Source organism: Myxocyprinus asiaticus, chromosome 25 (genome assembly GCF_019703515.2).
Source record: "Myxocyprinus asiaticus isolate MX2 ecotype Aquarium Trade chromosome 25, UBuf_Myxa_2, whole genome shotgun sequence".
NCBI classification, from domain to species: Eukaryota; Metazoa; Chordata; class Actinopteri; order Cypriniformes; family Catostomidae; genus Myxocyprinus; species Myxocyprinus asiaticus.
Genome location: NC_059368.1, coordinates 26,642,062 through 26,668,624, shown reverse-complemented (window position 1 = coordinate 26,668,624; position 26,563 = coordinate 26,642,062). Strand labels below are relative to the sequence as shown.

At 36.3% G+C, this 26,563-nt stretch overlaps 1 protein-coding gene and 1 long non-coding RNA gene across 2 annotated transcripts in view; one reads left to right on the top strand and one right to left on the bottom strand.

Moving 5' to 3' along the window:
* The window catches only part of LOC127416422 (rho-related GTP-binding protein RhoJ-like), a 37,513-nt gene extending 11,576 nt beyond the window's left edge, over positions 1-25,937 (top strand). The window contains exons 2-5 of the mRNA XM_051655781.1: positions 18,658-18,716; positions 20,868-21,032; positions 21,487-21,582; positions 22,688-25,937. Coding sequence (XP_051511741.1) covers positions 18,658-18,716; positions 20,868-21,032; positions 21,487-21,582; positions 22,688-22,834 — 467 coding nt within the window. The 3' untranslated portion in view covers positions 22,835-25,937. The remainder of the gene's footprint in view (positions 1-18,657; positions 18,717-20,867; positions 21,033-21,486; positions 21,583-22,687) is intronic.
* On the bottom strand, positions 16,854-19,591 carry LOC127416425 (uncharacterized). The gene is made up of 3 exons (XR_007893102.1): positions 19,439-19,591; positions 18,641-18,804; positions 16,854-17,089 (listed from the first exon to the last, which is right to left on the bottom strand). It is a non-coding gene; the product is annotated as an uncharacterized LOC127416425 (long non-coding RNA).
* Positions 25,938-26,563: the final 626 nt, after the last annotated feature.

Sequence of the window (26,563 nt, the reverse complement as noted above, 5' to 3'; positions counted from 1 at the left end):
TAAACACTCATCTGAAGAAACTGTCCTGAGGTCCACCGGATTCGCAAACCTGCTTTGAATAGGATTCAGAGATACAGGCTGGTTCTGTACAGGCACAGGTCACTAGTTTAAAAGAATAGTTCACCCAAAAATTACAATTCTCTCACTGTTCACTTACCCTGATGCCATCCCAGATGTGTATGACTGTCTTTCTTCAGACTTGAGTTTGTATCCCTGTAATTTGTTGTGGCATTGCAAGAACAAATTAGAAAAGAAGCAAACTTGTTGTTTTTTCATTACCCATTTAGAGCTCTTGCCACCTGTGACCTCACACAGCGTAGCCTACCTATGTGAGTTTTTTTTTTGTTTTTGTTTTTTAGCATAGCCGAATTTCAAACATTACAAGCAAATACGCTACTAACATGGACAGAAAACATGGACAAGTTTTTGAAAAGGAAAAATATTGACAATGGTTAGCCTATGTGGGATAGTGGTGTGCCATAGAATTTTTTAGTCGTAAAAAGTGTGCCATGGCAGAAAAAAGGTTGGGAAACACTGACCTAACTCTCGCGTGACATTCGTTCCTCTGTTGTATACAAAGCACGCGCTTCCTAATTCTGGCGTGAACGCGCCATAGCGCTTACGTCACTGATGCGTCGACTGCTGGCGGGAAGTGATTTTTTTAAGTTAAATAAATTATGGATTTGTTTCTTAAACCAACCTAGCAATTTGCTTCAGAATTATACACTTAAAAATAAATAGTTCATGAACGATGAAACCTTTGTACTGCAAATGTAAACCTCATTGGTTTTTGAAAGTCTGCTTATGTTTTTTTTTTTTTTTTCTTAATGTACATTATTTATATGTATATCACTGGGCCAGTTATATTCTCATGGCATTAAAAATAGCAGGGAGGATCGGCAATTCGTTTGCACTAAGCTCATCCATAAAAAGACTTGTTACATGTAATGTTTTACTGTAGACAAACGAATTGCAGAACAACACTGCTATTTTGATTGCAAGGATAATGTAACAACGTATGCAATAATTTAAATGAAGAAAAGACAGTGTGGGTTTTGTTGTTGTTGTTGTTGTTGTTGTTGTTTTTTATGATGCATCCTATTTTATGCTATGGCTTACTCTTATTCTTAATGAACATTATTCGACATGTATTTATAGTATATCACTGTACCTTGTGTTATATTATCCAGGTATTAATCCAGGCATTGTAAAAAGATAAGTTGGCTTCGGGAGTCCGTTTTGAATGCACTCTTATACATGAGCAAATAAATGTGCAACAGTGCTCTTTACTCCTCTCACTCGCATAAAAAAACACAGATTAAATATTCCTCAAAATGCATCAACACCATGGAAAGAACATAATGAAACAATTATGCCAAATTAGATAATTGCTTCAAAATATTAATCTCTACAGCTGAAGGTGCGGGCAGGAGACTAGTGTAAATGTTTGTAGAACAGCAACAGCTCCGCCTACTGTACAGGGGTGAAATAGTTTTTTTTTCGTTTTTTTTTACGGACTCCGTGTGAATAGACCTTCCATCACAGTTCGTCTCGCAAAATCGTCACGGATTTGGTATGAGCAGGCCTTAACACAGAGATGCCACAACACCCAAAAATATTCAGTCAATGTTCTTTCACCATTGCTCAGGACAATGGGTTCTCACTGTAGCTTTTGGCTGAAACCTGAAAAATATAGATTTTTTTTAGGCAGTATAGGATGGAACGTATCAAGGCATGTTTTTTTGTTTGTTTGCTTTTTACTTATGATTTCATTTCTTCCAAAAAATAAGCATTGAAGTCTAGACGTGGGTAAAAATATTGTTTTTCCGATTAATCGCGATCTTCATTTGAACAATCTCGATATCGATTCTTAAATCCCAAGATCGATCTTCCACTCAATGCACAATCCTCCAATACAACAAGAGGAAATCACTCGCATTTGCAACCAAATTTCGTGTTGAGAGTAAAAGTTGTTCCATGTAATGTGTGTTCAAGTATGAGATCCACGCAACCCATTTATCATTGAATACTGTCTCTTTTAATACCCTTTCTGTTCTTTTCAGTCAGTTGTTGATCGAAAACAACTACAAAAAAACATTTAATTCTAATCATGCGTCGCACAGGTGAGGTAAAGCCATTTGAGTCCTCTCAAGTTAACATGACTCATTTAATGGTGCTGTTTACAGAAATGCCGTTTTTTGTTAGAGACATTACCAGTTTTAGCACATGTTCAACAAATCAATGTAAATACTTGTAAATAGTAAAAATTATGCAATTTAACAATAAATATGTAACAAAAATAATATATGGGATATAATATCTTATTAATTGATTGAATACATTTATTTGTTCATTTTTATAACGCCAAAATGTGACTAAAATGATGAAAAATTAACAGGTCCCCTGTATAATTAACAGCATTAGCTGGGAGATCATTTATTTTATATGTAAGCAAAAGGGACATTATAACTGAAATAAACCCATTTCAATCGATATTGAATCGAATCGGAATCAAATCGAGAGCATGTGAATCAGAATCAAATTGAATCAGGAAATCTGTTTCAATACCAGCCCTACTGAAGTCATTTCACACTTAAAGCTCACTTAAACAGATAATTAGATATGATGTTATGGTGCCGTGTAAGCCTATTTGAAAACAGTAGTACAAAAACGCTTGCCTGTTTTGTATGGTATGAAATTAGACTCAAAATGATTAACAAATGTGTGCATACTTATCCGTCAATTTGATAAATATTGCAAATGTATCTTACAATCCACAGACAAATGCCTTTCAACTTGTATCTGTGAAATTCAAAATTAAATGAATGTGCTGGGATTTGCACAAATAGAGACATATTTGTGAACATAAATGTTCCCTTTTGTATAAATATATCACAAATTGTGTATGCAACAATCAACAAACCCTGGATTAGCTCTAAACTCTGCTTAATTTAATCCTTATTGGTGCAACCCACCCTGAAACTTTTGTCTACATAATTGTCAAATTATGAGTACAGTTCTTTAATGTTGTAGTATCCAAACACCTGGCACTGTTGCATCCTTCCTTAGGTTTCACTTTGAGAAGCCATTACTTCTTGGTCTCATGTAACACAATTAGATTGTGCAGCTCATACTATATTGTTTTTAAATTGTTATTGGAAAAAAAACAAAAACAAGGTATAAATGCAGAAGAACAGCAGCACAGATACAAGTGCCTTTATAAAACATGAATCATGTTTACAGACGATAAACTGAAGAGCACATACCATAAATACTTTACATTAAGGTTTATACAAGATCTGCTGATGTAAGAATTGGTTTCCACATTATGTAAATGTAAATAATATATATGTTTTTTTTCCCCCCAGTAAGGCAATAGATATGAATTCCATGATATACTATTTCAGATTCCGACAATGATCATTAACTCATGAACTCATGAACACAGATTTTTCCTGCCCATCATCAACACTTGACTCACCTGCTCCCAAACTCACTTGTTCCAGCTCCAGTACAGGATACATTTTAAAATGAATATGATCCTTTATTGTTCTTTGATGTGAAGTCAGATATTTCCATGTCTTCAAATGAAAGTGCAGTAAACATTTACATAAATAATTAACATTGTCTTCTTTTGCCAGGACTTGTTTTCTGAAGATGAAAATAGAATGAAAGTTGTCATCATTTACTGACCGTCATGATGTTCCAAACCCATGACTCCTCTAGTCTCTTTACATACTTTCTAACCTCTTTCATAGAATGTGAGTAAATGATGGCAGTTTTAATATTTGGGTTAACTGTCCCTTTAAATATGTAAATATTGTTTTACCACAGCATTTAAAGTAAGGTTTTAAGAAAGTGTCTGTTTAAAAAATAAATAAAAATTATATGCACATATACAACATGTGAAACTCTTTTACATAACTTCATTGTACAACTAAGGAATGTGGTACGTCTTTAGAGGGAAAAAAGGGGGCGATAATCTAGGTGTCATACCCTCATCAGTCTCCTCCAATCCCATCCTTCCTCGATCTAATTCCCCAGACGTTTCCCTATCAGCTATTCTTCCTAGTTCAGTCATGCTTTGTCTAGTCTCCCATTATATTCACTGTGTGTATATATCTTCCTAGTGGTGTCTAGATAGCCTCATGGTGAATTACTTGGTTTGTTTCCCTACATTTATTTTCCTGTTATCATTCAGTTATTGCTTCGCCAGTTAAGTTAATATAGTCCCGCGACTGGATCCTACCTTTGCTTGTTTCAGTTCCTCTGTGACACTAGGTTTCAAATTGTAATTTATGTTACTACAAAACAACAAAAATTTGTGTACAATTTTATATAAAAAATACACTTAAGGATAGTTTAGTATCTAATAAATGCATGTGTACATCTACAAATTAATATCCATAGAAAAAAGGGAGAAAAATACTACAGTGTTTTTCTATTTTTTCCCCATTGTATTGTGTACGCACCTGCCCGCGATGTGTTTATTTATGGGTTTAACAGCATTAGCATTGACCATACATTATCAACTGAACGCGATTTACCGATACCTATACTTAATTATGAAACCTAAATTATAGAGCTCATATAAAAACAAAAAACCAGTCACATTAGAGGGCATTCATTTCTTCGAGCAAAATCAATCCCTTCTGCTGGAAAAATGATAAACAGAGTTATACTTTGAAAAAATAAATCCAAGCAGTAAAGAAACATTTCTAAATAAGTAGGCCTATAGGCTATGATTTAAAAAGTAAACTTTTTTTTTTTGTGTGTTACATTACTTATTGTGACACGTCTCAGGTCAGTCTCTGGTAAAATGAGGAAGCGGGAACCAGCTTACATACTTGAGTGTTGTTTATTGCTGCTTTTTCAGCGCAAACACAAACGGAATCAACTCAGTTGCTCAATAATCTTCAACATAAGAATTCTCTACCTCTTACAGTTTTTACGATTGCTTAAGCACGATTTTGAAAACAGGGCTCATTTTGTCAAAACACTTTACACAATTCACACAACCACACACAAGTAGCAGAACACCTCAGATCTTTTGCAAAATGAAAAACTTCATTCAAAACTATACAATAATTTATAAAAAGACACCGTATGGCACACATGATTCATACGGTCTGATTCTGTTTGAACCAGTTACACACTGCTGTGCTCAATCTAAAACACTTAACATTTCTACTTTTCTAATGAATTCCGAACAGAAAATATTAGAAATATAATATAGTACACATATTAGAAATATAATATAGTACATACAGTAAACACAGTAAAAACATTAGTGGAGACAAAAAAGAAAGCATGAATTAAAAAAAAAAAAAAAAAACCTATGCATCATCTCTTCGCCTAGCTGGATCTGGCCATAGCACTTCGTCCACATCGTAGGCTATGTCCTCTCTCGCAAGACAGCGAGGGAAGAATCTTCTTGAATGGCGAATCCATACTTGCATAGACCCTGCATCAATTAGGTTGCAGACCTCCATGGCTTGAATGAGGGGTATCCTGACATAGAGCTGGTCGATCGCAAACCTTCCATTTTATAGTGCTTACGCCTGATTGGGGAGTTTACAATTAAGCACTTAATTGTCTGTGCACCTGATGGCTGTGTTTGATCAATTGGATCATAGGTGTGGTATTTTGAAAGGCAGTGCCTTGAAATGACAAAGAAGTGAATCATGTTAGATTTCTGTGTCTAATGTACTGTAGAGAAGTGTGTTTAGTGTAATATGCTTATAGTTGTGCAGATCTGGGCTAAAGATTTGCTCCTTGAGTTTCACTAACTGTATGTTATTTTTAATTTTATTATGTAAGCAATCATAAAAGCTGTAAACACTTGCAGCAGTGTCATCATAGTACTTCGATCCCTGTCCCTCCAACTGCAGCTCTGGCTGCTATTTATCTCTCTCCAGCTCTCACTGCAACACAAAACAGCTGTTAGAGATAATTTTCCCCAGGTGTCAATCCTTACTGCTCTTCCTCTCCCAGCCTTGCTCTCCACAGATGTCGCTCGGCAACTCCCACATCTCCACACATATTTAATTTCACTTCTATCAAAATGTAGTCATGGCAATTTACCTGAAAGAATACAACATGTTCGGATGTCTTACACACGACTGATACGTGGTCAGGAGAAGGTGTAAATTTCGTTAGTACAAACTAAGGTTTTGAAAATACAAAAACTTTCTTGAATCCGCGAATTTACATCAGAACGATTTATACAAAGATTTGTTCTGCTCGTGTTTCATGAATGAGGCCCACTGTTTAAAAGGTTAACAGAACATTTGTATTTCTAATGAATAACATTGAACTGCTCTGCCATAACAACACGAGTGTTAAAGAGAAGAAGAAAGAAAGTCGTACACATCTGGGATGCCAGGAGGGTGAGTAAATCATGAGACAGTTTTCATTTTTGGGTGAACTATCACTTTTAAGAAATGCATTTGAAATTCATATTTAAAGCCTTATTGTAAAATCGTTTTTATGAAATACACTTACATAACATGAAAACCAATTTCTACAACAGCAGATCTTGTATAAACCTTAATATAAAGTATGTGCTCTTCAGCTAATCATCTGTAATCATGATTCATGTTTAATGCAGGCACTTGTAGCTGTGCTGCTCTTCTTCTGCACTGATGTCTTATATGAGACCAAGAAGTAACAGCTTCTGACAGTGAAACCTGAGAAATGATGTAACAGTAAAATAAGAGAAGGCCTGCACACTGAAAATGTTTCTAAAAGAGTCTTTCATTATTTAGCAGGAGGGGATTTAAAAACAAATGGTCAAAAGCCATCCTCAGTGTGTCAACTCGCATCTTATTTGGTCTTCTTATAGATAACCTGTGAATGTTATCGGGTGTCCATAATTAACTGATCAGTCTTCTCTTATTTTTGTGATAGTTCCTTGACCTCTGCACCTGTTTGGATACAACATTAAGAACTTTCCTTATGCTTTGACAACACAAACGGGGGCCAGATTCACGAAATATTCTTAAGAACAAAATTCTTCACAGCTTCGCCACCTTCTCTGCACTATTTTTGGGAGTGGCACGCACCCCCGTAAAGCGGCAGGTGCTTTGGGAGAGGTGATTGCTGCTTTTGGAAAAGGCCATGAAGCATCAGTGTATTACTCCCTACTAACTCAGCGTCTGGGGGATGGAGCCTTGACTTCTCTCAAGAGAGTATGGGAAAAAGATTTGAATTTGGTATTGGAGGATGGAGTGTGGACTAAGATTCTTAAAAATGTCAAGTCTGTATCTAGAGATGCAAGGGTTCGCCTTATGCAATTTAAGATTTTACATAGATTTTATTGGACCCCCTCTAGATTATATAGGCTTGGTCTTAAAGACACACCCACTTGCTGGCGATGCCAGTCAGAAGTTGGAGACACTACCCATGTCTTTTGGGGGTGTGTTAAGATCCAGGAGTTTTGGTTGAGGGTTCAGAGGTATTTGTGCGACGTTTTGAACACTCAGGTTTTGCTTTGTCCCAGACTCTGTATTTTGGGTGATGGAGCGGTCATGCATTTAGGGGACAATCATATAAAAAACTGGGTTATGACCAGTCTCATGATCGGCAGGCAAGTAATTTTAAGGGGTTGGAAGTCAAATGGAGCACCCTCTTTTTCGGAGTGGTGTGTGGAAATGGGGAGGGTAGCTGCATTTGAAGAGGCGCTAAGTAGAAGGCTGGGGTTGAGGGACTTATTTGCTAAAAAATGGGGCAAATATTTAGTTTTTTTGGGGGAATCTCGGGGAGGGGATGTGGAGAGTGTAGTTTAATCATGTATGTTTATTATTTTATTTATTTGTGTATATGTGTATATATATATATATATTTTATTTTATGTAAGTGTATGTATGTGTATCTGTGTATGTGTATGTGTGTGTGTGTGTGTATATATATATATATATATATATATATATATGTGTGTGTATTTATATGTATTTATTTTTATTTTTTTTGGATTGTGTGTGTGTTATGCGGGACCACAGGGGTGTTCGTTAGGGGTCAGGGTGGGATTGTATTAGTAGGGTTTAAATGTAAAATGTTGATTCATTATATATGTGTTGAGTTTTTTTTTACTGTCATATGCTCATGAATCAATAAAAATGTTAATTACAAAGAACAAAATTCTTCTTAACTACCATTTTCTTCTTAAGAATATTTCGTGAATCTGGCCCCTGTTTGTTGTAGATTGACACTGCTGTAGGACCTTTGTGCAGCTGGTAAGGCATAACAAAGCTTCATGGCAACAACCTTGTTTCATTGTGTAACATTTTAAACAGGTTTTTTTGTAGTTATTAATTATTTTAAATATATCCATCCAGAATGCTCTTGCCCTGGCTAGAGGTATCTATCAGTCCCAGACAACTGACACAACACCATGCAGTAGCAATGAGGAAGGGTAACCTCAAGCAAAATGCCACAGAGCTTTAGCTGTGATGTTCTATTCCATTGTTTGTGTGTGTATATAAAATGTGTAGAAAAAAGAGAGAAAAATACTGGCACACTGCTGACGTTCCAATTTAATGAAATAGTTTCGACCCAAGCAGAACAAACAAAATGTTTCATTTTGAAGATCCATTCAGAGTCGAAACGTTGTCATTAAACTGTAAAGTTAGCAGTGTGCAAGTATTTTTCTCCCTTTTTTCTATGGATATTTATTGTAGATGTACACATGCATTTATTATATGTGTGTAAACTATTCTTAAGTGTATTTATATATATATATATATATATATATATATATATATATATATATATATATATATATATATATATATATAAAATTGTATCCAAATTTTTGTTTCGTAGTAACATAAATTACAATTTGTTTTTTTTTTATCCTGCCCTTGTGTCAGTTCTACTGTTGTGGTCAGAAATAAAGGGTGTGGGCTGCTGACTGAAGCGTGAGAGGAAGGAAGCAATAACAACACCTGTCGCTTGTAAGCGCTCTTGTTAAATGCCGAATTAATGCTCTCCTTCTGTTCGAGAGATCCGTCTGTCCCATGTCCCCGCATGTAAACAGTGGGGAAGCGGGTATTTATTTTTAAACAAGTTTTAAAGTTTAGTGCAACAGAATTATCAGATTCCTTGTTGACGCAACCCACTGTCAGTCTATAAACTTTAAGATTAAAACAGCAGACTTTAACGCTGACTGGTGCCATAAACAATAACACAGTCCATCAGGTATTGGAATCCTATTTACTAGAAGCTACTGACATGTAACACAAACGCATTGTCACCAGGACACCTTTGTCGCCTTTTAAAATATGATATTATCCATGGTTATATATGAGAGAAACTGCGACAAACCTTTCATCCTTTCTGCTGATGTCAGCCTCTGTTTGCTTGAAGTGTGGAGCACTTGCTCATTGATCTTGTGAATAAACCGCACCCCACCTGATGGTACATCTGTAAAATGAGACAGCTTTGCTCACACAAAGTTACGTGTGGATTGTGCAAGGCAAAACCAGTGGAAAGGAAGTCTCAGAATTCAAATGAATCAAAGGGAATCAACACAAATAGATGTAAATGAATGTGTGTGTATCTCTTGTTCCACAAATGCACATTCAATGCTTCACAAGAACAATTTGTGTTTGATTTGGAACATCTCCCTTTGGATGCACACGCAAATAGTGTGATGTATTTGTACAAAAAGGAACACCTGTATTCACAAATCTGTCCCTATTTGTACAAATTCCAACACATTTATTAATGATAAATTTCACAGATACAGGTTGAAATGCATTTTTTGGAGGGTTGAAATACTCATTTAAGTTATTTGGAATTAATGGGTAGATATGCACACATTTATGAATACATTTAGGACTTATCCATTGGTAATTGTTTGTGAGTGAGTCACAGTGAAACAAAAGTCTCAAAATTCAAATGAATCAAACAGGATCAACACAAATAGACATCATTGAATGCATGCATGTCACTTGATCCACAAATGCACATTCAGTACTTCACAAGACCATTTGTGTTTGATTTGGAACATCTACCTTTGGTTGCATACACAAATTGTGATATATTTATACAAAAGGGAACATTTATGTTCATAAATATACCTCTATTTGTACAAATCCAAAATTTAATTTTGAATTTCACAGACACAAGTTGAAAGGCATTTGTCTGTGGATTGTAAGATACATTTGCAACATTGATTAAATTGACGGATAAGTATGCACACATTTGTTAATCATTTTGAGTCTAATTTCATCCCATCGTTAAGGTGTTTAATGATTGGGCAGCAAGGAAGTTGCCTTCAGAATTGGACACACAGCCCCGGAGAGATATCTGATGAATTTAGGTCAAACTCTATAATCAACAACATCTGAACCAGCTAATCAAGTATTTTGGTTCACTTGAAAATTTTGGGCAGTAAGTCAGAGCTAAACTCTGAAGATGAACTAAACTCCACAGTAAGGTACAATAAATCTAGACCGGGATTGAGCACTTTTGCCCTAGTCAAATGCAAACAAAATATTAAAGGTATAGTTCACTCAAAAATCTAAATTCCTCAGCATTTACTCACCATCATGCCATCCCAAATATGTATGATTTTCTTTCTTCTGCTGAACACAAATGAAGATTTTTAGGAGAATATTTAACCCTGTAGGTCCTCACAATGCAAATGAATGGGTACCAAAATTTTGAAGGTCCAAAATCATTTACAGTTGAAGTCAGAAGTTTACATACACTTAGGTCATTAAAACTCATTTTTTAACCACTCCACAGATTTAATATTAGCAAACTATAGTTTTGTGCAAGTTGTTTAGGATGTCTTCTCTGTGCATGACGTGAGTACTGAATTGGAGGTGTACCTGTGAATGTATTTTAAGGCCTACCTTCAAACTCAGTGCCTCTCTGCTTGACACCATGGGAAAATCAAAAGAAATCAGCCAAGACCTCAGAAAAAAATTGTAAACCTCCACAAGTCTGGTTCGTCTTTGGGAACAATTTCCAAATGCCCATAGGTACCACGTTCATCTGTGTAAACAATAGTACGCAAGTATAAACACCATGGGACCACGCAGCCATCATACCGCTCAGGAAGGAGACGCATTCTGTACTAGTGATGAACATAGTTTGGTGTGAAAAGGGCAAATCAATCCCAGAACAACAGCAAAGGACCTTGTGAAGATGCTGGAAGAAACAGGTAGACAAGTATCTATATCCACAGTAAAACGAGTCCTTTATCGACATAATCTGAAAGGCTGCTCAGCATGGAAGAAGCCACTGCTCCTAAACCGCCATAAAAAAAGCCAGAATACAGTTTGCAAGTGCACATGGGGACAAAGAGCTTACTTTTTGGAGAAATTTCCTTTGGTCTGATGAAACAAAAATTTAACTTTTTGGCCATAATGACCATTGTTATGTTTGGAGGAAAAAAGGTAAGGCTTGCAAGCCGAAGAACACCATCCCAACCATGAAGCATGGGGGTGGCCACATCATGTTGTGGGGGTGCTTTGCTGCAGGAGGGACTGGTGCACTTCACAAAATAGATGGCATCATGAGGAAGGAGAATTATGTGGATATATTGAGGCAACATCTCAAGACATCAGCCATGAAGTTAAAGCTCGGTCGCAAATCAGTCTTCCAAATGGACAATCACCCCTAGCATACCTCCAAAGTTGTGACAAAATGGCTTAAGGACAACAAAGTCCTGACCTCAATCCGATAGAAAATTTATGGGCAGAACTGAAAAAAAGAGTGTGCGAGCAAGGAGACCTACAAACCTGACTCAGTTACACCAGTTCTGTCTGGAGGAAGGCCCAAAAGTTTGACCCAAGTTAAACAATTTAAAGGCAATGCTACCAAATACTAACAAAGTGTGTGTAAACTTCTGATCCACTGGGTATGTGATGAAAGAAATAAAAGCTGAAATGAATCATTCTCTCTACTATTATTCTGACATTTCACATTCTTAAAATAAAGTAGTGATCCTAACTGACCTAAGACAGGGAAAGTTTTCTACAGTTAAATGTCAGAAATTGTGAAAAACTGAGTTTAAATGTATTTGACTAAGGTGTTTGTAAACTTCTGACTTCAACTGTGAAGGCAGCATAAAAGTAATCTGACTTCAGTGGTTAAATTCATGTCTTCTGAAGTGAAATGATAGCTGTGGGTGAGAAACAGATAAATATTTAAGTCCTTTTTCACTATCAAGAAGATTTTATTGTAAAAAAGGACTCAAATTTGATCCGTTTCTCACCCACACCTATCAGACTGCTCCTGAAGATATAGATTTAACCACTGGAGTCATATGGATTACTTTTATGCTGCTTTTATGTGGATTTTGGAGCATAAAAATTTTGGTACCCATTCACCTGCATTGTGAGGACCTACAGAGCTGAGATATTCTTCTAAAAACCTTTGTTTGTGTTCAGCAGAAGAAAGTCATGATGTAAGTAAATGATGAGATAATTTATCTTTTTGGGTGAACTATCCCTTCAAGTCATATTAGTTAGTAAGTATAAGTAATAATGAGTAATATTTTAATATAAATATTTATTATGTTTAAAAATTCACTTTTAGTGAGGTCTGTGCTGTGAGACAGAGTGGTTTAGCTTGTTTAATGAATTGCTGAGTGGAAGTACTGTCACAATCACGCTGTTACCTCCATCGGCAGGCAAAAGCCCAGTCTTGCAGCAAGTGCTATGTAAGGGCCCTACAGACTCTCTTGGCTTTGGAATATACCAGATTAATAACATTAATTGCTTTTTTTACTTATGCGATGCAAAATGTGAATGCAGATTATTACCTGCACTTAGATACTCTGGCTAGCACTGTGATGCTGCAACAGGAATCAAATGAGGATAAAATTCAGTGGCTTCATTTGACCCACAATTGCCCTTATAGAAGCATGAGTTGCACAAGCTTTAACTTTGGAAACCATAGTTTGCTCCAGGAATGCCAAGCGCTCAATCCAAAAACATATAAGACCATTTACACATCACCACATTGCAAGCACATAGTGGATATATTTGGCATGTTGAGGTAAAAGTTTTGATCCTCATTCGAAGAACAGCAAGAAATAATGGACCTATAGATGACCATAATATATAGGAATCTTTTATATCTGAAATATAGCCCACTAATTCTCAAGGTTCCCATAGTTAACAACATATCATTTAAAAAATTAAAACAAACCTTTTATATCATAAAAGTATATTTTAAGTATCCATTAAGTTTTCAAAGATGATCCATCTAGTTAAATGCGATATTCCCTAGTTGTGCTGACTACTCTTTGTCTTCATGTTTATTTCAGGACCAACGATTATGCTGTAAAGTTTCACAGAGCATTCACAGAGATTCATAGGCCAATAGCCTACATCTATTGATAAAGGCAATGTTATGGGAATTTTGTTGGATCTCATGGTGGTCAGCTGTTCACCATGGAAGAATGGGTGGTTATAGTAAATAATTGAGCCCTAATGCACTGGTGCTGGAATGGAAAGTGCCTAAATTAAATTTGCAGTCTTTTGCTATTACCATGTGAATATCTATGCAATCTGCTGTACTGTTTATCTCTTATGAGCTAGCACACTGAATGCAGATATAGTGGCTATTGAAGCCTACTCAAATGTTATGGGCCAGTCTAAGAAAGAGAAAGGAGCTCAAATAAATGTTGAGGTCTGGAGGGGCATGGGGCCTCTGACTCCTCAAATCATGTTTCACAATAGTGTACTGTAACACAACATTAAGTGCTCTCCAGGCCACAGAATGGAGGCTGGGGTTTGTTATGAGCCCGGGCCTCATGGGGAGAGGCAGCTGACCAGATAGAACAGCTGAAGGCCAAACTCTCAGCCACCAATCTCATCAAACCTTACCCATCTCCACCCACTCATCTACTATCTTAAGGATTTCTCTCTCTCTCTCTCTCTCTCTCTCTCTCTCTCACTGTCGTTAGGATTTCTCTTTACAGGTGAAGAGATATATATAAAAAAAAGTTTTACAAATGAGATCATTTCAATATCTTATTGTTTTTTCTTCTTCTTCTTGACAGCAATAGATTTTTGCTGAACATTTGAGAACACCTCTAAAATTTCACACGTTTCCTCTAGAGTTTCTGAAGAGATTTTTACAATGTCTCAAATTAAGCTCACATTTGCCAAGATACCAAAGTCTGCAATTAAAAGTCAGATTTCATTGCGAACACAAGCATTTAGCATCAAATTCTCCCAAGACCAAATTATCTCAGCTATCCTATCCACATTCATTTTACAGCTCTATACTCTTAAGTGGGTCACACAATGGATGTGGCAGGCAGATGACATACAACATACAAAATTCAGAACTAATGTTATCTGAATGCATGCACACAGCTGCTGCCATTCGGCATCCATCGATTTCAGCCAGCTGCTCAAAATGTTTCCGCACCACTCACATAGTTGTCCATTAAATTTAATCAAAAATGTATTTTAGATAGACACAAACATACTGAATAGGATGTTTGGTTAACATTCCCAGTCAGGCTTGCTAACTAACGTTACCTAACTAAATAGTTAATATGTAACTTGTACTTCAACTACCTTGAAAATAGAGACTTGTTCAGTGGTTCATTGGTTGACAATAAAATTGTTTCTTTATTAGAGAGAATGTAAAGTTAAAACTCACTTATATTTTGTATCTCATCAGGAGTTGACTGAACTTGAGCTTGCGAGTGCATAATGACGCGCTCTATGTTCGATACCTGTGCTTAATTTAAACTGTGATGCGACGTGTGTGGCACTTGTTGTCTGGTGTATGACCCACCTTTGCTGTATGTCTCAATTGTGTTTATTTTTATTTATTTTTATTTGAAGAGAAATATCGGAGATTTAACATCTTGATACAGAAACATTAAATGTCCTGCGCAACCTCTGAGTTTAGTAAGGGAGGAGAAGAATATGTGTGCTTGTGTTTGCACTCAGAGTGTAGACTCCTTATTTAGACAGGCCTCAGGAGGAGAAGAGAATTGTGCTTATAAAAGGACATGTCAGTAACAGCTGATATGCAGCGACAGAGTCACGGCCACAGTTTCTGGTTCATCCTCATACTCTACACAGGGAAACAACTTCAAAGCCCATCTAATCAAAATACTACTTGGTCATCCTCGCACAACTGCAACGCCTTGCCCCTTCTTTTAGAAAAACATGACCCTGGAGGTGCTTGCACATGACAGCCCACACCGTTCCTCAGTAACCCCCTGCTTCTCTGTAAGGCTAAGCTAGGAGCATTAGTGCTTGTGCTGCTTTGAATATGTCTCTTGTCGCCAGTATTGAGCACATGATTGCTAAAATTAGCATTGAGATTAGCGATTGCTTAAAGCGGTTGAAGGTATGGCTGAATTTTTCAGATCCTGTAGCTTATAAGGACACACTTCTTACAAAATTGAAGGATGAATGGCTGTGACGTTATTTAGTCAACAAAATCTGGCCAAAATGAAGTTTCTTTTAAGTGTGTTTCGGTGGTTCGTAATAGCTCGCAGGACGATATTTCAGGAAAACTTCTCATCAGCTACTAAACACCTTCTTACTGCCATTGGTCAACGTCATTGGTTGGTGCAGATTGTATCTACTTTGAGGCCAACAGGGAATTCCCGTTCAGTCAGTTAAGATCAGTCAATATGAACACACCAGCGTGTAGAGTTATTACCAAGCTGAGGCAAACATAGCTAAATCATGCCATGCGATTTTTATTTTATTTTTTATTTTTTTATTAGTCTACAAAAGGAATCAAATCTACTCTCAAGTGCCCATTCACTCTTTTGTTTTATATGCTTCTTCACTCATGTGCCGTCTGCAGCTGAAAAGCCATTCACACATCTGCCCAAAGTAAGATATGCCTGTAATCATTCTTTTTTTATGTATTCTACCCATTAACACTCTTATAAACACCAATATTTGCAGCAGTATCAGTCATCATACCGTAAATTACAATAACAGAGTGTAATCAGCGCACATTATGGCAGCGTATAGCATGTTAGCGCATTAACACCATGAATGCACAAGATAAACATTACAAATTACACATTATCTACTGCATATATTACTTAAAATAATAATTGAGCAGTTAATACAGCTTCTTTTACTGATTGTGTGTGAATTGTACTCATAGAATGAGGCATGAAGTCATTGATAACACATTTTATGCCATATTAGTTGATGTTTTAAATGTAGCCTTGAGGGTCCTCATATTTAAATGTACCTTTAAATGCCTCCCACAGCAGCGTGGCCGGTGTGTGAATGTTTGCAAACAGTATGTCATTGCTCAGCTGTTTCAAACTTCCTTTTGGCTCTGAGCAAAGAAGCTCTTCACAGTGAGTGTGCTGGGTCCTTTAATTGTAATCATAATCTACCATAAAAGTATAATAGAAGTGGTCCATACAAATTCCAAGTCTTCTGACACCATTCAAAATGTTTGTGTAAGGAACAGACGTAAAAATCAACAGAATATTTGGGTGAACTTTTCTTAATCTGTCATCAGTCTCTGCTATCCAGTCATGCTCATCCTCATTCTGCAATGTTTCCGTTTCTTTCCAAATTTCGTAATCATCATTGGTATATTTGTACATGAAAGCTTCCAATAAGATGGTAGCTGAAGATGCTATAGTACATGGACAAAAGCCGACAAAAAGAAATGTTATTTCTTCTGTGCAGGGCTTGAGCAGTTCTTTCTAACAGTCTCTTTTAAAGACAAGAGCACTAAGTACTCTGATCATTGCGTTTAAGAAGAGAGGAAATGCATATCCGACTGTTATCTGCTGCAATTGGTTTGTAACTCTGTGAAATGTGACATCCAGCTGTTATCCTGGTCTCAGCAGTGGCCCTTTATTGAGTGTTGTTTGATGTATAAAAAGAAAAAAAAAAAGTAAAATACCGGTAAAATACTAAAAGTACTGGCTTGTCTGGGTCTTTTCCTCTTAGTTGTGTCAACTGCCGTTCAAAGAATGAAATATGCTATGCACACACATACACACAGAGCTTTTCCCTCCCTCTTTTCCAAGAGCATTCACCCCTTGCTTTTGACAGCTGTCCTGTTCTAAATCATTCTCGATTCCCACACACAACCAAACAGCAGGTCCAGAGTTCTGGAAGAACATCAGAGAGATGTGATACAACAGGAGCATAAACACTAAGCTGGAGAGATAGACTTTTTACAGGCATATTGTCCACTACATTGCCAAAAGTATGTGCAGACCCCCAAATGTTTGTGCAGACCCCCTAATAACTAACAGGTTTGGCTATGAGTTAGTTCACCCAAAAATGAAAATTATCTCATCATTTACTCACCTTCATGATAACGCAGGTGTGTATGACTGTCTTTCTTCACCAGGACACATTTGAAGAAAAATAGAAAAATATCTTAGCTCAGTAGGTCCTTAAAATGCAAGTGAATGGTGATCCAACATTTGAAGCTCCAGAAAGAACAGACAGTCAGCATAAATGTCATCCATAGAGCACTAGCTGTTAAATTAATGTCTTCCAAAGCGACACACAATTGCTTTTTATCTATAAACAATCGCTTCCGGTCAGCAGCAGTGTGCGCGTGTGACATAATCGCGTTGGCACGTGAGACATGCGAGAACTGACCCACGTGCGACACACATGGAAGAGCAGCACTGTTTACAACTGAGTAGGAGGAATGCTATACAGAAGTTTTGTTGGTTTTGGTTTAGATCTGTATTTGTATGTTTCTTTACTCACAATGGTGCATTTGTGTGCTTATCCTGAATGTCACGACTGAGAGAAGAAAGTGAGATTACGTCCATAACATGGCAATGCGAATATGTCACAAGAGAGACCACATGAACTCGGCACTCTCGTGAAGCTTAATGGAAGAAATGGTTTATACTTAAAAACTACTTAAATATTGATCTTTTTCACACCAAAAGTGATCGTAACACTTTAGAAGACCGCTGAAGTCATATCGATGATTTTTATACTGACTGTCATGATTTTTGGAGCTTCAAAAGTCGGATCACCATCCACTTGCATTTTAAGGACCTACTGAGCTAAGATATTTTTCTATTTTTCTTCAGATGTTTTCTGCTGAAGAAAGAAAGTCATGCACACCTGGGATATCATGAGGCTGAGTGAATGTTGAGAGAATTTGTAATTTTGGGTGAACTACAGTGGGTACTCAATGAAAATGATCCTCTTCACCACGTGCAGTACCGCCTCGTGAAAACTTTAAATTCTCACAGGTGAGACTATTTTACAAAATCAGCACCAGGAGGCCCAAAGGGACACTTTTGCCACCATCTTTTAGTGTAAAGAAAGTGAGAGTTATTATAATTAACATTGTTAATGTATCCCTTATAGGGATAGTTCACCCAAAAATAAATTTGTTCACGTTTCATGTTGTCCTAAACGGTATGACTTTCTTTATCTGTGGAACTCAAAAGGACATGTTAGGCAGAATGGTGGCCTCAGTCACCATTCATTTTCATTGCGATATTTTTCCATACAATGAAAGTGAATGGTCCTCATCCATGTTCCAACATATAGTGGAAAGCTAAGGAAGTAAGGAAGGACCAACTCCATGTAAAACGGTGTTTGGGTGTCCAAATACTTTTGGCCATATAGTGTATATATGCATTATTCTTGTACTTTGAGTGTATAATAATTGTAAAAATTACCTTGTTTTTCTTTTCAGTAAATGTAACTGTATCTGGGAGACAGCACTTGCTGGGATTGTACGATACTGCTGGACAGGTGAGTTATCGCTTCTGAGGTCTATATATTGCCATTAGCCTAATCCTTTAATAGTAGTTCATGCATTTTCCACACAGCCAGGATACACCTCAGTCACACAAAAACAAGATCTCTGCATTAGATTGACTACAGCAGACTACACACAAATGCACAATTTCTTAAGCCAGTTTTTAAGTACTACATTTACTCTGTTCTGAACAGAAAGGTTTGGACCAATTTTAATTTTTCATTAATTTTAAAGACCTGTTTTTATTATATGAAGTACTAGCTCAAAATGTACTTTCAATAAATCATCATTACACTTTTGTGTCAATACATTTTTTGCCCAGGACTAAACTTAAGCACCATCTGTTACACTAGTCGCAAGAGCAGGTGTTGAACAAAGTTTTTCAATACTTTATAACATTTCCATAATAATACAGTCTTGTTTATTATGGTTCACATTGCTCACTCTATAAAAAAAGAAATTAATAAATAAAAAAATACACAGTGGCCATGCATCAAATCACTATACTTTGAATGTAATCTCCTTTTGAATCACAAGACAGTGAAGGTAAATAGCGGAATTTACAACCTGCTTTGAATAATGTTGTAAATTAAGCTGCAAGCAGTGACTGAAATTACAACAAACCATACTGACTGGGTTATTTTAGTCACTGTAAGCCCCCAATAATGCATTTGGTCTTTGGCTCATTGTAGTGATCCTTTAAAGAGAAACTCACAAGATTATTTAGCCAGCAGAGATGCATCTGAGAATCAAAGCCAAGATAAAATCACACCCATATTTACTCTTCTTATGAGTCTAAATCCTACCCATCTTGTGGGAGCCAAATTTTTGGAGAAATTTTTAAACTTAGAATATATATTGCAACAGATATGTCAAAACTATAAACAGGAACCTGATTGCATGAGACGACTCTTCACTTCCACTCTCTCAATCCAGTGTGTCTTTGTGCGAGACATCCAAATTAGTCTGTGCATGACTGCCAGTATTATGTTCCCCGTTTAAAAATTTCAGTGTCAGTAATATTTTTATTGCCCTTATACTCTTATTTTTATTCTTATGAGGAATATTCTCTAATAAGTCATTTGACATGGCTGTTGCTGACATTATACAGTGTGACGGCATACATTAAATAGACGTTTCTAACAGTGCATTAAAAACAGTGCATACATTTGAATAAATATGGAGTGAATAAAAAATACTTGTGTATGCAAAGAAAAGGAATATGTACATAGGAGAATAGCACTATATGCATATTTTACCAGGAATGTCTTAGAAATTGCTCTAGACTAGTGAGAAGTGCTATAGGGGACAAATTTGCATTACAGTATAAATATGCATATTTACCAACATACTGTATTGAAGATGAATTCAAGGGTCATTTCTTCGAGTTTTGCCGATGCACAACTGGGTTAATTGAAAGGATTAGTTTAACCAACAGACTTTGTTTCAAGGACTGCTTAAGCCTAAAAGCCTAACTTATTTACATGCATTAGCCTGGCTAAAGCTATCACTTTGTTATAAGGGATAGTTCACCCAAAAATAAAAATTCTGGCATCATTTACTATGTTATTTCAAGCCTATATGACATTCTTGCCCCTGTGGAACACCAACTGAGAAGATAAGCTGAATGTCGATCTGCTCTCTTCCATATAATGGCAGTGGATTGGGACCAGGGGCTTTCAAGCTTCAAAAATGCAAAAAGAAAAATGCCATTAAAGCACCATAAGTGTAATCCATACTTTTCAAACTATATTCCAGATCCTCTGAATCCATATTGTAGCTTTTTTTGAGAAACAGACAGTAATTTAAGTCATTATTCACTGATAATTTTGACTTGAAAGTCTTGCTTGACAGCCATTGTCACCATTCACTTACATTGTATGGAAAAGAGCTTCTTGGACATTCTTTAAAAATATTCCTTTTGTGTTTCATGGGTTTGGAACAGCATGAAAGCAAGTAAATGGTAACAGAATTTTCATTTTCGGGTGAATTATTCCTTTTTTCTTTAAATTCATTGACTTCCCTCTTTAGCTTTACATTTTGTTATTCCAAATTATCTTTTGTATCTTGAACTGAACTAAATGGAAGAAAATGGTAGATCAGATCACTTTACTTATGAATTCTTTCTTCGTCTTGTGTTATAGGAGGATTACAACCAGCTGCGGCCCCTGTCTTACCCCAACACAGACGTCTTTCTCATCTGCTTCTCAGTCGTGAATCCAGCTTCCTATCACAATGTGCAGGAAGAATGGGTCCCGGAGCTCAAGTCCTGCATGCCTCACGTGCCTTACATCCTAATCGGAACACAGGTGAAAGAGCCTTCATTCCCAAATATGGAAGTTTGTTGCTCAGACATATTTTCTGAACTCTTAAAGGGTTAGTTCAAAAAGTTCTTGCATCATTTACTCACCATCGTTGTTTCGAACCCATATGACTTTCTTCTACCAACACAAAAGGAGATGTTAGGTAGAATGTTAGCCTCAGTCACCATTCACTTTCATTGCATCTTTTTTTCCATAGAATGAAAGTAAATGGTGACTGAGGCTAACATTCTACCTAAAAATCTTCTTTTGTGTTACACAGAAGAAAGGAAGTCAAACAGGTTTGTAACAAGATGATGGTGAGTAAATCAAGACATTTTTGCATAAATAGACCTTTAAGAACTTAGAAAATGATATACTGGTGTTATTGTCTGGAGTTTTTTTAAACTAAAATACCCAGCAACAAATTGCAGTTTATTTATTGGACATCTCTTTTGTTCAGATTGACTTACGGGACGACCCAAAGACACTAGCACGTCTGCTCCAGATGAAGGAGAAGCCACTGACCTATGAGAAAGGCCTCAAGCTTGCCAGAGAGGTGATGGAATGTTAAACAAGTTTTGCAGTTTGTCTCAGTTGTTTATTGTGGATCTGGCCTGGCAACACAAAGGTTGTAGGTTCAAACCACAGAAGGATGATTGTGCTTTTTTGTAAGCAAAGCACTTAACCCCAGTTTGCTCCAGGGGCAATGTCCTTGTTTAAGTGTAAGTAATGTATGTTGCTTTAGATAAGATAGTAATTGTCAAATAAAGTAAAACGTTTTTCTGTAAAAAAGAGAGACAAAGCAAAGCTAAACATACTGCAAGTAAAGCTGAAGTAGATGTGCTTTGGGTAACCTTAAAGGGATAGTTCACCCAAAAATGAAAATTATGTCATCATTTACTCACCCACATGTTGCTCCAAACCAATATGACTTTCATTCTTCTGTGGAAAATACAAAAGAAGATTTTATGCAGAATTACAGCCTCAGTTACCATTCATTTTAACTATGTGGAAAAGATGCAATGAAAGTGAATGGTGACTAAGGCTAACATTCTGCCTAAGTGTCATATGGGTTTGTAATGACATGAGTATGAGTAAATAATGACAGTATTTTAATTTTTGAGTGAACTATCCATTTAACATTTAAGTGTGGTGTTTTATATATGTTAGTGCTGTGGCTGTCAATTAAAAATAATAATAATAATAATAAATACTTTTTAATAATTAATCAAATTATTTACAAATAACTGCATGTATCAAAATTTGGTGAGAAAAGACTCTAAATGAAGATAATTCAAAATACCTTACATTATTATGAATTGACGTGGTTTTAGAAGTCCTTATACATTATTGTGTTATTTTTATTTCCATATCATTGAACACAAGTGTTACTGTCCTAGAAATCACAGCAATCCATTTTGATATTGAGTTTGTCAATGAGTCAGTAGACTTAGGGGCTTATGTACATATTCAATTATTTTTTTTAGATTCATTAAAAAAATAAATAAATAAATAAATATATATATATATATATATATATATATATATATATATATATATATATATATATATTGCGATTAAATGTTTTACGTTTTGTAACTGTCCTGTTTTTAACACGTTAAATTACAGCCCTCGTTAAAATTGTATAATATTGTCTACAGATTGGAGCCCAGTGCTATCTGGAGTGTTCGGCATTGACTCAGAAGGGACTAAAGACAGTGTTTGATGAGGCAATTCTGACTATCTTCAGCCCTAAGAAACAAAAAAGGGGCTGTGCTGCCTGTAGAAGTTGTTGTGCTATCGTGTGAGAGTTAGCCATCTCCAGCTGTGAACACCCACCCTCCTCTAAAGATTCATCTACACCACAGGGCAGCATAACAGACCCCGGCCCCTAAACCACCTCCAGTCTGCTGCACATCCTTCCTCTCTCCATCTGCCCTTCATTTGCAGAGCTTGTCGTCCCTCAGGACAACGAATGGTCTTGCCCTCAGCATCTGTGTCTCGTAGACACAGACATTTGTAGAAAATATAGAAAAAAAGTCCAAAAGAAGTGCCTTAATCTGCGACTAGAACTCTTCTCGTGTTGCCCTGCAAGATTCTCAAGCCAAAGAAATCTAGTTCTGGACTGCAGTTACTTGAACTGATATGGAGCAACGTCTCCAATCTCCAGTCAAACAAACATCTCAGATTCAGCTCTGGGCAATTACATTCTTTTAAACACCTGTTTCTCAAGGCTTATGAAAAAAAAAATTTACTCCATCCCTGCGTACAAACTGGTTTTCTCTCAGTCACCTCAAATCAATATTTCGCTCTTTATGCAGTGGATGCTTCAGCAGTTTGTGCTAGTTAATAAGGGAAATACTCTGGAGGTTGGCCAACTCATCAATAGGGAGAGAGACAGCTATAACATAGACGAGACAGAAAGAGAGAGAGATAAATAGCGAAGTGTATCTTTAACACAATTCATTAATCTTGTGGGTCATTCAAAATTAGCAACTCGCAAGTAACACTTTACAATTACAGCTTTAGTTAAAGCTTCTCTTTGAGTGTCAGTTTTTTTAGCCCTCTTCTTTGCGTGCACCATGAACAGGTGAAACACATCTGTGAATCAGACTGCTTAAAACTTGCTCATTACAACTGGTTGTTGTTATTGATAGGGCTATAGATTATTGTAAGCATCTCTGATTCACCATTGCATTCATGTCCATAACAGACAACAGCTAAAAAGAACATAGTAAATATAAAATGTATATGAAATGGAAGAACTACTGTAAATGTAATGCTGCAACACTTTTCACGATTAATTAATTGTGGCAGCTGTAATCTTGATTACCTTGTCTGGTTCCGGAAGAAAAAAATATCCCATAGGCGATTTTGTTTTACGATAGCCTTGAAAGACAACCTACCATGAGCTCAGAGGTTGTTAATTGATGGTATATTCTTCTTCTGAAGCCATTAAACTGTGTTATTTTAACTTTCAAATAACTTCATATATATATATATATATATATATATATATATATATATCATATATGAAGAACTACACTATCCATAATCCTGTAGAGAAAGATCCACCAATCAGAGAACTGTGGCAAACAAACCCCAGCTAAAGTGCTCAGTACTTTCCGCCCACTCCCGTGGCGTACTACGAATGGCGCAACCGAGTCGGTCATGCTTAAATATTTTTATATATCTAAATATTTTGCAATAAACTTAAAATGGATTGATTCTATACTTCAACGACTTTAAATCAGCAGTTTTATATTTTTCATCGGATTTTCATGATTACGTCATTCGCAGTGCTTCATGGGATTGTAGTTCATTCCCTCTTTAAAGACGTTTAGTACACAGTCTTGTATTTTTTACTTATTTTGAAATGCTTTTTGAATGGGAAAAATGCTTCCAGAAACCAAGACGGCTGAAAAAATTTGCAGGAACTGTTGCGCTCTATTGTGCAGACCTAATAACTACACAAAGTAAACAAAGACAACGATCAAGCACTCTATGACTGAAGCCTGTTAGTTTCGTGAACGGATTAAGAGAAAATGTATCCTGTGGCATATGACTGCCCCATGAATTATTCGTATTTCCTTGGGTTTTCAAAACTGCAAGGCTCTGAAGTGTACTTAGTTGTTTTTTGCGAGCTCCATCAGACCAATATCTTTGAAGAATGTAGGTGTAGAGCAATGACATCATGTAATGGTGCTGTCATTATTCTATTTATCATAAGCATTTACATTTTTGAAGGGGCTTATATTTTATGATGCTATCTTTTTAAATGCATCTGCCTACACATTTTTAAAAAATGCTCTCATTTTCCATTTTGCAAAATGAGCCAACCCTGCTGAACAAAATAAATAAATAAAAACCCATATCACTCACCAATTCAGCTGACATACTCATGCGTGTACTAAGGACCAGGCCTATACACTGTTCTGTTTGCCTCTGGCCAAAGCCACCACCTCGTTTTGCCCTTTAAAGAACAGCTCAAACACAAATGGCTTTGTCCTCAGACTTGTTTTTTTCCCCCTTAAGGCCTGTTGTAGTGGTCATGCTGTAGACTGCACCACTGATCACGGACTCTTGGCAGTCCCTTAGCGTCTATGTATTTACTCTAAATATGTTCACTTGTTTGCTATTGTATTAAGGTACAGTGTGTAAAATGGTATTGATATTTTTTGTTTTGGACTTTGTAGAGTGACAGAAGAAGTTATATCTGATTGTACTGTCTCTTATTGTGCTGTGAACTTCCACATCTGGACATCTGTGGACCTTTAAGAGAATTATCATCTGCCAAAGCAATGAACTCAAAACCTTGCAGTCCAGCGCTCCATTATTGTTACTTTTACCAAGTGCTGTCCAGTCAGCGAGTACTCATCTATAGTTCTCAGATGACCTTGTAAATGGACACCAGAACTTGTGACTGCGCTTCCCATCAGTTGGTTCCTTAGTTTGACCTCAGGGACTTCTTTTTGGAGCCCACAAGGTGCTAGCGACCCCCCTCGGAAAGAGAAACCCATCTTGTTTCTCAGAGAGGAAGAATGAGCCTTCTTTCACTTGCCTTTAATGTAGCATAGAGTTGGTTTCTTCACTCGATTTAAGTGCACTTATGACACTATGACACTGTGCCTTGCATTGTTTTATGCAATTGTTTTATGCAATTGTTTATATACTGTAATCCTAAACAAAAGACCAGTTTTTAGTCACTGGTAGCAAGAGCTATAACTTGAATTCAATCTTGAACTCTGTAGTAAAACTATATTTAATATTTGAGTAATAGTTTTAAAATTTCATGTATTGATTTGTATCATTTGTATGTATTGACAGAAACACGACAGCTTTCTTTACCAAAACTTAACGAATGTATTGTAAATATACATGGAGTGATTAAAGCTTGTAATCAAACTTCAATTGCAGACTGTTTTTGAAATATTCATTAAAGGAAGTAGTCACAAGAAAGGTTTGGCAACTTTGAAATATTAAGTGGCGTAAGAATAATCAATGGTGTAAAAGCATACCTGGCAGGTTCATCTTAAAGAGTTTGTATTGCAGTCCATTTTTTTTTTTTTTTACGCATTTAGTTCCTTATCTAGTTAATGGAATAACCTTTTCTAACATAACATTATTTTTATTACTATACATTTAATATGCATACACTGTATCTGCTAAAGGTTTTAGGGGCAAAATGGTCGGCTTTAAAGCTAATAGGCATGGACTAAAAGCCACAAAACTTATAATTTTGATTTCCTTGGGTCTTTTGAGTGTTTATTGTAAATTACGAAACATCTCAGAATAATGGGAATATCCATGTGAAGTGAAGTACTTGTGTAAGAGACTAGCCTCCACCAATAAAATATCAATACATAAAGGTTGTTTCAGCATCTGTCACTTGTGGAAAAAGACTAAACTTATTCACAAAACCTGATAACAGAATTCCTCCTTGTGCTTTCTGTACAGACATTTTTTTTTTTTTTTTTTTTTAGTCAAGTTCGACTCCTTTGTGTCTACAGATATCCTTTAACAGAAAGCACTAAATT